Source organism: Engystomops pustulosus, chromosome 3 (assembly GCF_040894005.1).
Source record: "Engystomops pustulosus chromosome 3, aEngPut4.maternal, whole genome shotgun sequence".
In the NCBI taxonomy this organism is placed as follows: Eukaryota; Metazoa; Chordata; class Amphibia; order Anura; family Leptodactylidae; genus Engystomops; species Engystomops pustulosus.
The window spans coordinates 150,382,516-150,396,135 of NC_092413.1; the positions used below are offsets into that span (position 1 = coordinate 150,382,516).

General features: G+C 39.2%; 1 protein-coding gene across 17 annotated transcripts in view; it reads left to right on the top strand.

The window, feature by feature from the left end:
* Positions 1 to 13,620, top strand: part of TP63 (tumor protein p63) — an 84,581-nt gene that overhangs the window by 50,377 nt on the left and 20,584 nt on the right. For all 17 annotated transcript variants that reach the window (XM_072142562.1, XM_072142563.1, XM_072142564.1 and 14 more), the window contains one exon: positions 4,774 to 5,028. In XM_072142562.1, coding sequence (XP_071998663.1) covers positions 4,774 to 5,028 — 255 coding nt within the window. The remainder of the gene's footprint in view (positions 1 to 4,773; positions 5,029 to 13,620) is intronic.

Below are 13,620 nucleotides of genomic sequence, written 5' to 3' on the forward strand. Positions count from 1 at the left end.
ACACCGTGGTTATGTATATGAGACCATAATAAACTTTTTACATAGCGCCATCAAATTTCAAAGCACTTTACAAATCAATACATTGGGCCGTCTGCTAGCCCAAAAAGTGGCCAGCACACGGCCAAGAATGCTGCAAGTGTGCATGGGGCCTAAATCTCACCCTACTAACGTGGGAGTGTAGGCTGGCATTTCTCATTACAGAGAAAATATCTCCTGGGCCACCCTAAAACATGAATAAATGTGTCTTCTAATTAAGGAGAGGCGAAAGAGCAAAATGGTCAACCCTATGTGTTACCATACATCCTCTATTCTGGAATATATGGAACTAAGCTCTAATGCATGTTAGATGGTCAGGCACTGCACAACATTCTTATCTTAAGAAGTGAAAAGAAATGTGACAAATTTAATAGAAATACAAAATTAGAAAATAAAGATTTTGTTTAATCTGTGCACGGTATATGATGTATTGCAGTAGGGTAGCAGATATAGGCTTCAGCCCCATTATATACCTAATTTATGGAGAGAAGTGACTTTTATGAAAATTCCTGCTAAAGTGCTGCAACTATCACCTGTCCAGCTCCTAATACTAAAAGAACAGGATCTTCCCACAGGGTTTGATGAGAAAAGTGGTCAGTATTACTTATGGTTTAACATCACTGGAGTTTTCTTGTGTTCTCTTCTTCTCCAGTCTTTACTACATACACAAACCCCAATAGATTCTTTACAACCTCCAATGATATGGCAATGAAAGACATAACAAGGTTCTTTTGATCATCACGCTTGACCTTTATTGATATTGGGGCCATTCCCAGATCAGACTATTATTATCACAACGTGTCATTCCCACTTCATGATGGTGTTGATCATCTGGCCATGTTGGCTTTAAAGTTTGCTAGAGCAGATCATGGTGGGGGTTCTGCGTGTGGGTGGGTGTCTATGGGTGAATTGAGTTGCTGCCTCTAAAGTGCTTCCTTCTTATTATCTGGATAGTTCTGGGAAACTCTTGTGAAACCAAGCTGCAGGTGGGAAGATCCCTAGAAACCTTTCATCTCCATTCCCTTCCATCTCATTCAGTCTATTTGTTCATGATGCTTCATTGCAATATAATAACTTGTCCTAGACATTTGTAATCTTAGGCAACGTGTGCCTTTACTTCCACTCTATGCAGGCTGATTGTTTTATAAAACCATAATTCCTTCTATGGAAAGGCAAAGAGCAGGATCCTTCCTCTGTATGTTTCATTAGTTCTCAATGATCAGGCCTTTCCATAGAACGTTTCCTCTAATGGTGATGTATAGAAGAAGTTTTGATGAGAAATCTTCTCTCTGTATCGGAGGCTTGACCCTTCTCTAAAGGAGAATTCTTGTATCAGGGATTTTGAAACTTAAACTTTCAGTTGTGCCCTGCAGGAACTTTTATTTGACAAGGAATGTGCAAGAGACCGTCTAGGCTTTGCCCTATAAATACCTGCCCTAAGGGTAGTCAAGGGGCAGTAGTATACCTTGCAATAGAAAGAAAGCTATTGCACATTTATTTGTCAAAATTGTCTAGGAGACATTTCTGTCAATAGATTGTGATTTACATTTATAATATATATTTAATAAGACACAATTCTAATACATTGATACCAATGTTATTCAGTGCCCTAAATTATTAAAAAATCTATTGCGGTAAACAAGATGTCTAATTTTGTAGGCAGAATTTAGCAGATTGAGGCCTCATCAACACAACCACATGCAAACCATAGAAATGGGCCAAATCCCACAGACTGCACATCTTGGACAGAGCGGAGTCTTTGCATTATACCAAAATGTGATGCAAGGACTCCCCATCTGCTGGCAGAACTTCAGCACAGGCACTGTATTGTCTGTTACATTGCTGGCACTATAGTTCAGCTGGCAGACCGGATGTCCTTGCATCAAATTTTAGTGTAATGCCAACATACGGGCCCCTTTGAATCATGGTTGTCTGCATTAGACCTTTTGTATAATTTGTATATTTAATATTACTACAAAGTGGAAAGTCCTACTCAATGATTGGCTATTTTCCTACATGTAGGACCGCCTACTGGCCCGCCAAACATGGAGTTTTACGAATAATATTTTAGCCAATTATATTGGATACTTGCTCCCAAAGCTGAATATGAATGCTGTCTATATAATGAACTGCATTTTCATGGTGACAGATTCCCTATGCTGATATAAGATTATCATTCCTCTGTGTAGAAATCCTTATATCAAGCTGCCTGCAGTCATCTTTGATTATTAGAAAACACACTTCCTTCATATCCATTTACTCATCCTTATTTATCAGTATATATCCAATTACAATCCATTACGCTTTCTACCGGTTACACATTTTTTTAAAGAAATATAAGCTATACAATACAATACAATCCGTCTCGGCATGCAATCTAGTAACGTGGTTTATCCTCATAAGTCCTTCTCACCAGCAGGTTAAGGGTTAGTAAGACCTAGACATTTGTTTGCTCTGTCATGAGATCTTGAATTTGTTAAGGTTTTCACCCGGTTTAGACTTTTGGTTTTACACTTCCTGCCCCCAATACTTGTGTCTGTCTTGTTGACATTTCTTTTGTTGTTAGAGCAATGTGAGAGCGTCTGATGCTGGCCTCCTCTCTCTGGGCATCACACTTGTCTAGGACATAGGCATTTCACCTAGACTGCTACAGACCAGCTGAAACCCAATCTCTACAACTCCTTTGCAGTGCTAGCTTTCAAGTCACATTGTTTTTTCTTTCTGCTGTGATGCAAATCACATAATAGTCTTATTGATATTAGTTTTTATTGATCTGTAGATTGTATGATAGTATAAAGTCTAGGCATATTGTTACCATACACTATGACTTTTTCATCAATGTGGCCACCAACTCCGCATTTAGAATCTATGTCCACTGGCAGTACCAGATTGTGTCTGCAGTCTATCCCAGGGGATAGACCATCATTGTTCTAAGAAGAAACCGTGAAGGGTGCACACCATTTATACCAGTCCCTTACCTACATTCTTAGGCTCCATGCACACAACTGTGAGGGGCAGGACGAGTAGCGCTCGCTCCCCCTCCCTTTTCAGCTTGGCCACGTGCTATGCCCGCGTTACAGTCATGACGAGTGGTCAAGTGCATGAGGCCTTAACGGGAAGGAATGGTGAAAATAGACCTCCAAACTGAGAGGTGAGAAATCATAAGACGAGAATTCCCTTTAAAATTGAAATGGAAAAACATGAATTCCTGAATTTAAAAACTTGTTCATTACGTTCTTGTACTCCTTGGCTTGCAATGTTGTATGATGTACAAAATATTGGATAGGCACTTGGAGTTTAGCACCACAATAGCCACATTTTGTAAAGCTTGACTCATCTTTGGGTGCTTATTCACACTTCCCATTAAGCAACATGCCTTTTAGTCATCACCTTAGAGGGGAACTGCTTATCCAAGGGCAAAATAGTGTCTTGAAGTGGCTTTAATCCTGTGCTCAGTATGATTTCACAAGAATCGCTGTTATATATTTCATCTGAGGCTCATGTAACATAGGTTGTGAACTAAGACTTTAGTCTAAGTTCTAGATGATAAACTTTAAAGAGGAGGAATAAGATACTACTTCAATTTCCAGTATGTAATTTTAACTAAAAGAAGGAGACCCTAATGCAAAGTGAATGACCCTAACTTCTCATGGGCATGGCTCACTAAATATGTACGTGTGCACACACACATGTATTATGTTACTGTTTGCATGTGCAGTTTTTTCTTATTTAAAAAATCATATTGGACACGCTTCAGTTTTCTTTTTAATCTCCTTTTTGACATCCGTCATGTACTGGGGAGTGTCCCAATGTGCACTTCTGAAATGCTGAGCTTCCAATCTGCCTTTCAGTTGTTTCTTTTGAAAGTCCAATATTAATTATAGCTTTTATGTTTAATATCTAAGCTGTCAGACAGGTTCTTATAAAGCATCTTATCCTCAAATGGCAAGTCACCAAAACAGGGCCTTTACTTACATTATTACTATTGTATTACATAAAGTATACAAAATACATTACTATGCATGCAACAAAGTTCTACTTCGGTCCTTGATGTGTTTGCTATCTGTTATGGCTGTTTTTATAACATATTTGTCACCCTACAAGTAAGGCAACCTATACCGGTCTGTACAAGTAGAAGCAGCAATAGAATATACAAAAGATAATCTCACTTTACTTATTATGATTGCTCTTGTCCCCAAGTCAAGGGCATAGCTGAGGATTTGGGGCTCATAAGAAAACGCTGGTACTATAAACGGCGCACACACTGTTTAGCAATACTTTATGACCGCCTGACACCAAACTGTAAAGTTCTGTATTTCATGCTCAGGTGATAATATCTGCCATACAGTATAAGCCATCATGCATGTTTTTAGTCTGTCTACTCTCTGCTACTTCAATGAATAACACAGGGACAGATTCATATCTTTGGCATCTTATACACGGTCGCTTCATAATTTTCACACATGCGCTGAATGTCCAACTTGCATGTCATATTCCTGCCCGGGTATGTGACGTGAGCAGTCTTTTCTAATGTCATTGTGGGCGGATCAATTTTCTGCACGTGAAATGGCAGTGATTGTGTGCATGGAGCCTAAATGACTGGAAAGGGTAGTACACTTGTATGTCTTTGGGAACAATATTTTTCTTTCTATCAACAGTTTTTTGTTTTATTTCCTGGGAACGTATACTGTACATACTGTATTTCCTAATTCTGTAACCTCCTTTGTTCTCTTTCAGCCGCAGTATACGAACCTGGGCCTGCTTAATAGTATGGAACAGCAAATACAGAATGGTTCATCTTCTACCAGCCCTTACACCAATGAGCACGCCCAGAACAGCGTGACCACACCGTCACCGTATGCTCAGCCAAGCTCAACCTTTGATGCCTTGTCCCCGTCTCCAGCCATTCCTTCAAATACTGACTACCCAGGACCTCACAGCTTTGACGTCTCATTTCAGCAGTCCAGCACAGCCAAGTCCGCTACGTGGACGGTAAGCAGAATACCGCAATGTTGTGGTTATAAAGAGTTTGATTATTTCAAAGTAAATTTTTCCATTGTACATAAAAATGCCTTTCTTTTTTGATAGAATTGTAAAGGTTTCTCCACTATAGTAATGGCCTTGATGGTAGAGAACCCTTCCATAACTCCTTGATGTCACCTTTTGTGTGGGGTGTTGCTGTGTTATTACTGCAAACTGAAGAAGGGAAGATAATTGAGCTCCTCACATGACAAGAAGTGAACATTAAGTTTCTTTGACAAGTTCACTGTGTCATTACCTTGGTGAAATGAAGAACATGTAATTAGTGATGCATTATATATTCTACTCTTTGTATGGTGAGACTCTGTCAGTATTCAGATTCCCATGTACAACACTCAGTGTCTCCTCCCATCTGCTACAGGGACAAGACATCGGTGAGTGCTACACCTAAGATTTCTGTCCAGTCTACAGATTATGCTGCTTGCTGCAGGAAGGCAAAACGGCTTCTGTCTTCTTGTTTGCAAACAACCAGATATTTCTCAGACAACCTGTTTTGTGTAACACATATGCTACAAATATCAAAGCACTTGGGAAAATTGTGCCACGTGCAATAAGTACCAAGGGGTCTTGGAAATATTAGTTTCCAAGAAAGGAATGGGCAGTGAGACTGGTAAGTTGTGTCTATTGTGTTCACATGGACTACAGAATACAGTCCTATGTTGCCACTTCCACATTAGCACTGGAAAGAGCTGGCAGTAGGGAGCACATAGATCCCTGTGGCAGGGGATGACACATGGGGAAACATATGTTAGACGTTAGAAGAGCTCTTCAAGGTATTTTACTGTTATGACGGTACACATAGGTAGACATTTGGTGCCTCCAGTCTTTAGTAGAGTCTCATCTTGTTGTGGGAGTCATTAATGTAAATGTGGGTTGCACGATATTATGCCCTGCATTTTATCTCTGTGGCTAGGTTCTTCTTCTTTTGGAAGTGAGTCCCAGTGCATGTAAGTGTACGGCTTGCAACACAATTTTTAAGTTAAATCCCGCTGTTTGTCCAAATCCGTTGGATCGTCCGACGCCCCCCGATTTGTGTTGCATTAAATCCGATTGCATGCGCCAAAAACCCCTTTTAAATCCCTGCCTTAGTAAATGAGTCCCAATATGTTTAATGTGCACATGTGTGTTAGGCAGCATTCACACGACCATTTGAGAGTCGTTTGCGGCTGGATATACTTCGCCTATGGATGGCTATGGCGCCTGGGCTCTATACGGTGCATACAACCGCGCGTGCCACAAAACCGATGGAGCACCCTCTATCTTGAGCCGCAAGAACGGCTGTGCGATGTGATTTCAGTTGGAGCGCTCATCCGTCCTCCTCTCCTCAGTGCCATGCCATACGTTATGCTACATTTTTCCGCTTTGTAACAGAATCAAACGCACCAGAGCAGCCCGTGGACAATTTTGCTAATGCGTTTCTATGCAAACTCATGCAATCGGCGCCCGGTGTCTCGCATTTACGCAATACAAGACACCTGCCGCTGATTGCCGATCAAATGCATTTACATAGAACCGCATATGCAATAGGCCGCGGGCCGCCCCGTTGCGTTTTGATTCTGTTACAAAACGGAATCAAAACGCTAACATGTGGCGTCACCCTAAGACTCCATACAATCTATACAATTTTAGACCTTCTAGACTGATGACTTATCAATGGACCCGATTATAAATATTACCTCCGTGAAGGTCTGACATCCTGATACTGCATCAGCTGATTTCGTCTGCCTGCTTTTAGCTCTGCAATTAATATAAAGAACAGATCCCATCTTTGTTCTTTTTGTTTATTCTGATGCTGAAGGCAATATGGGATGATTGTGCGTGAACCCCACCAGGGGTATAATTCATAAATATCAAAGAAACCCCCGTTTAAACTGACAATCGAGTGCAGTATTGTTCAAGCAATTCCTCCCCCTTGGCCGGCCTGGCAGGCTCCTTTTGGTAGCATCTTAGGCCCCTGCCACACTTGCGTTGCAGATCACGTCAGAGTTTGATCAGGGGGCGATCAGGGTTTGGTCAGTGAAAAACTGACGTTTTGCATCAACTGAGTTCAATCAGTTTTCAGTCAGTTTGTTCAGTGTCTCAGTTTTTCACACTCATTTTCAATGCGTTTTTTACGTGCAAATAATGCACGTGAAAGGACTCAGGGCTGAACTCTATCTTTTCTATGGCAATTGATGCGTTAAACACATTGCACTTGCATGTGTCTCAGAGTGCAATGCGTTTTTGATGCATCTCCAGAGACTTGTATGGTGCATTTTTCATGCATGTGACTTGCAAGAGTAGAGTATGTCGAGATTTAAATGTGGGTTAAAAAAATGCGCATGTGTGAAAAAAATGCAAGTCTGAAAAAGCCCATAGATTACAATGGGTCAGAGTGCAATGCAAGTTCTGCACGTCAAAAGCACGCCCAGAACACGCGCGTGAAAAACGCAAGTGTGAAAGGGGCCTTACCCTACTTGAAGACAAAGTATCCAACACATTGAAATTCTCCAGAACCAGCTTTTCTTTGCCCATAAACACGCTGTTAAGGAGCATTGCAATACAACTATACACTATAAAACTGGTCGGTACCTAGGAAATTTTTCAATTTTGGGCAATATAAGGCCCAGTGCTCTCTTCCAGCTATCTTTAGTCTTGTGCTATAAACCCTCATTCTAAAACCATTATTTCTTTAAGCATACAAAGGGTCAAATTTCTAACCATAGAAAAATTGTGGGCTATTAATCTACCTGGCTTATGGAGCAGAAGATTTGATCATTACATTTAATTGCCATTTTCTAAATGAAACCCCACCCTGTTTTACTATAGAAGATGCGACTGGAAGCCCGGATTAAAACTGCTTTCAGCATATAAAAATGGAATCACCGTGTGAAGGTGAACAATAAACACATTCCAAAGCCTATGGCAATATCCACAGAGACTTGGGTTTATGAGCCACATAGAGACTGCAGACATATCATATAAAATCTTTCTCCACTTTTGCTATAAGTAGTAGATTACTGGATTACTGAATACGACAGAAGTTGGGATTTTCCCTTTTTCGTACTTGTCTTCATCATTATTGTGAGCCATTGTCTAAAATAATGCATTTGTTAGATATTTGCTTCTCATGTTGCGTTTTTACGAGGAAAAGGATGTTTTATGTTTTTTTATCACCTTTGTTTCATGTCAGTCCTACAAACGTCTTGGCCATCAGACAGGTGGTCAGAGCTGCTTTTAGCTTACCATAAAATGGAAGCACCTGGTTTCTTGTCTGTTGCCAAGTAATAATTTAGAGATTTACCGCCTACCAAGAAGATGCTATCGCTAGTGCTGATATCCTATTGTCATTTATTTTACCATGTTGCTCATAAATGTACTGTATGATGTGTCAGTAAGGAAATTCTGGAAGGCACCTACTCCGCAGTTTCTTCAGGACTTTAGAGTGCACTATAGAAAACACAATTCAGTTTAATAAGAAATATTTTCTTTTTTATGCACTTTTTATACATTTCAGTAATTTTGCATCTTCAGCTCTGCACAAAAATCTTGTGAAAAAAAATATGAAGGATCAGGTGCAATATTTGGAAATGGCAAATAATTTTTCCCTTTATGAGTACCTCATACCTTATAGAGGGAGTTGCTTTTCTCTAGATCGAGACATGTGTCTTTTGTAAGGGTGCATTCACACGTTGTGGTGAACATGTGCATTTTAAAACGCAATTGATCAGCTGCAAAGAGAATGCCTAATTAAATGGCTGTTAACATTTGCATTTACAAAACACAAATGTTAACACATGCACTAACATTGCAATAATGCATGCGTTCATTAACACAATGTTAAAATGTGAGTTAACAATGGGGTCTACAAAACTCAAATTGTTAACAGCCCTTTAATTAGGCAAATCCATCTTCCGCTGATCCATTGCGTTTTCAAACACCACGTATGAATGCACCCTGTAGTGGGAGGTGGAATATAGGGGGAAGGTGGAGACTTCCTCCAACACAAGGGACCCTCTCTAGCTAAAGAGGCAAATTTCAGTGATGCCCTTTTGTAGTTTTGTGCCACAAATATTGCTATGGTTAGGGCTTGTAATGCAGCTTAAAATATATATAGTAGATACGGTAGATCAGAATGATCAGATGTAGAGTACATTTTGGAAGAAAGCAGCCATTTTTTTCAACTTCCGAACAACTTCTAAGTCTCTTTATTCATGGTTTATCCATTAATCTTAGATCACACCTGTAACATTCCCAGAGTGTAAATCTCCATTCCATTAAGCATTTTTGGTCATCTATTGTAATTTTAAACTTGTAGTAATGACTGTTTTTTGATTGGCCAGAATAGAGCAACACTGGGCAATGCCATTATTCTGACCCAACCTGATATAATATATATATCTCACACACAAAGAGAGGGCTACATGTATCTTCTAATGATGTCGCTATTGCTTATAAGTGTAACACATGGAGAGTTAGTCAGGAGCACAACCAATATATTTATGAGTTTCTTTAGGAAAGTATTTAATTCAACTATAAAAAAAAAACACTCCTCAGTTTTGCTGAAGGCAAAGAATATAAAATGATGTGTTTCAGAGATGATTGTTCTTGCTTGGGACAAGATGCAGCTTGTAGAAGAACATCTGCAGCCAGCCCGTTCTGTATGAGATGGGGCCAAGACTTGTTTGTATCCTGATGCCTGTCATAACACGCACAGGGCAGAAAGAATACCTATACTTCTAGAGAAAAGAAATCATACACAGCATATTGATTTATGTCTGGAAAATGAATGTGCGCTCCATTAGTCAATGGACTTGGCAATATCAACTGTGCTGCTTTTCTTTTGTAACAAGGTCATGGAGGTATGAGAATTGTGACTACTGGAGGCTGCTCATCCACAGTCCTGAGGTCAGGGTGTATTGTCTGTGTATATATAAAAAAATGATCTTGAGGAAGTTATAATTGTGTAAGTGGATATTTAGGTCTATGTGGCATAAGGATAACACTGAAGTTTACAATGTAAAAATTGCTTAACCAATTATCATAAATTTAGTCCAATATCCTTTGCTATAACTTTGTCCCTGCAAAACTGCTAGTGATTTTATAGATTTCCAATTAAATTGCGCACACACAAATTGTTGTACAAAAAAAAAAAATTAAGCGGCATATTTTAGTTCACCTTACCGTATGTTAGTTCAGTCTAGGACTAATGGTGTCACTGGATTGAACAAGTAACATTTTCTTAATGCCTGACCTCAAAATACTGTATATACTGAAGTATGAGCTGAGTTTTTCAGCACATTTTTTAATGCTAAAAAAAATAAAAAAACCTCTGCTTATTATCGAGCGAGGACAGACTTGGACACAATTGCAGGGGCCTCTGTGCCATAGTGACCTTTACAGTTTATTTGACTTGATGCCACGATTAAAGGGAACCTGTCATCAGAATAGTCTATACATTGCCAAAGAGTTTTTAAGTTGTATTTTTCCGAAAAAAAAATAAGTTAGATGAAAGTTCTGCATTTATTTCTGGTGTACGAAATTAGATTTTTTGCACTACTGTATTTGTAAAGAACATGAGTGGGCTGTTTAAAAAAAAAAAAAAAAAAAACCCCTCTTGAATGATGTAAAATGTTTGTGTTTTTGTTACCTTTCTTCCCTGTTGATTTCAAAGAAGTCATGCAACACATTTGGGCTTGGTACCATGTATTGTTCAGGTGCTTTTCTTTGCCATAGGCAAAGTCCACGATCTTTGTTGGCCCACCTACTTCTTGTTGTCTTATATTATTACTAGAAATGTCTAGACAGAAGTAAGGAACCATAACAAGGGTGGAGTATTAATGTGTATTTAAAAAAAAAAAAACACACGCAATTGATTTGACAAATCAGCTTTTTATGGCTTTTAAACAAACCATTAATTACATATGTGATAGAAAAAGTATGAAATAAGGATGAGTTGCTGAATAAAGTCACATAAACTTTTTTATGTAAATGAGTACAGTAGAGGAAGGAAGTAGTAACCTACAAAGAAGAGTCCTTGGGGTTGTCCCAGTTTGAAAAACATGTCTGTTTTTTTTTGTTTGTTTTTTTTTTTCCCCAAAAACAGTGCCACACCTAACCATGGTTTGTGGTATTGAACTCGGCTGTAGAGAAATACAAGGAGCTTAGTTGAAATACCAAGCACTACCCTTGGTCAGATGTGGCTTATTTTTTGGAAGAAAGCAGACATGTTTTTCAAACCATGGACGACACCTTTTAATGCATATGAATGTCTATTTTCTTTGTTCTTCTATGGTGTGCTAATCACAGAATCAGGGTCTCCTGGATCATACAGGGGTAGAGAACCTATGGCTTGAGAGGCAGATGTGGCTCTTTTGACGGCTTGCAGACAGATCATGTAATAACAATTGTCGCTGTGTGCATCTAAAGCATAGGTATCTGTGGCTACCTATATACTGGAGGGCATGTGCTGTGGCTACCTATATACTGGGAGTCATGTGCACATTGTATCACTCTCACAGAGTTACATTTTAAAATGTGGTATTAATGGCTGTCTCAGCCAAAAAGGTTCCCGACTCCTGTTTTATTCTAAAATAATTCCTGGCAAACACAGTTGTGTTGTGAATGACATACAGTCACGGGGTACATAACTGTTTAGCAGATGTTCATATTGTCCACAAAGTAGCAATGATGTTCTCCCCTGTTACCTCGTGTGCAGGGGCAGAGCCATGCGTAGTAATGAGGAATATGTAAAGTGTACCGCTGTGTGAAATGTAAGGGCTAGATAAGCATGTTTTGTGTTGCGTACTGCAGATGAGACAGATTTTGAAGACAAAGTTTGGAGACATGACGATACTTGTGAAATATGCAGAAGGCAAGACCAGAGGCGCCGTAAAGCTTGATCGCTGTATAGAGCGCAGTTTGGACTTGCCTTTCTCCCATGGCCTACAGCATTATGTAGAAATTGGGACGCTGAGACTCGTTCCAAAATGCTGCCTGATGAGACCTGCCCATGTTGGGAAAAGTGTTTGAAGTAAACAGGGGAATTACTCACTCTGTAATGATGTGTTTTACTGGCAAAGATAATACTTTGATAGACTTATAGAATAGATATTATACTGTGATAAATTATATAACAAGCGTTCCACACCCTCTGGAGCATACGCAGGTATTGCTAAAGACAATTTCCGTGAGGGGGATTTTCACAAACCCCTAAAAAACTTGCACAATGCGTGAGTGTCCCATGTGTTATGACTGCTCAGACACCATTACTCCGGGGAGGAAGTGTCTAGCCAAACAACACTTTTTGATTATAAAAATCCATCCGGAAACTGATAAGTATTAGGTTGTGGATTATCTTCTTTTGTGCAACTGATCTTAGATCTTCTTCCTGCCCTTGTTTCATATATTTTCTTAGATCCATGCTTACAAGGTTAGCCGTTTCTTTTAAAAGGAAACTTAAGCTGGTTATTAAGTTTTCAGACTTGTGAAATGTAGACAATCACAAAGTACCAAATAGACTATACTGCACATAAAAGGTCGAGGACTAAGGTATGGGTGTCATATTAATGGCTTCTTGTAGTGCGATTATTGGCCCATCAGCGCACATTGTGTCGATAGGTAAGAATTCTTTTTACCAGCCATGCCAGGCTATGAGATCTATTTCTGTACTCTCATATTAATTTTAATAGGTCTTAATGAAATCCATAATCTAGTAAATTTGTTGATGATTTATTTTTTCTAAACATACTCTTTCCTTAAATCATAAATTATGTACACTACTTTCCATACTTTTAGGATTTATTATCCGTCTGGTTTTGTTACCATTGTATATATCTATCCAATAGTATGTTATATTACGAAACTATGTTAATATCATCATAAGAAACCTAGATGACTTTTTCTCTTGACAAGCTTTTCTCTTAACTGACTTGAAAACATGATTTCATGATATTCTGTCAGAGTGATATGATACATATGTCTGTTGGAAACTTTTGTGGTTGTGTGGGAGTTACGGCCTCTCAAGGGTTTATTAGCAGAAGCCCTAAACCAGATTTGATGTAGGGTAAGGGTAGACATTGGCCTTTGCAGTGATCTATCCTGTATAAAAGTATTGGCCATGTTGTATGACACAACACCCAGACGTATTCTTTAGTGTTCCCTGTGAACATCAAATGCTACCCCTTCATAGTGTGTTGATGTCACCCAGACAATACTGAGTCACTTTAGAGTTTAGACTCCCGACTGACAACTCTTCCCCTGAACAATCCATTATAAATGGATCCTCTACATTTATCTATGATTACTACATTTGTCTTTTAATAAGAGGGAACGCTTTATGAGGACTTTCTTCTTACAATTGACTTGAAGCAGAGACAAGTGTCTTAATTGTGGCATCAGCCTTGGTCTCGAGTTCCCAGCCTATGATGTGTAGATGGCTGTTTGATCTTGGAAAATTACACTATGCTCTTCTGAGGCTTACACAAGTGCCGGACTACAAGCTTTTTGCTGCCCCTTGAAGATGGAAGTTATCACTTGAAATGTGTAGCATCTATGCAAACCATT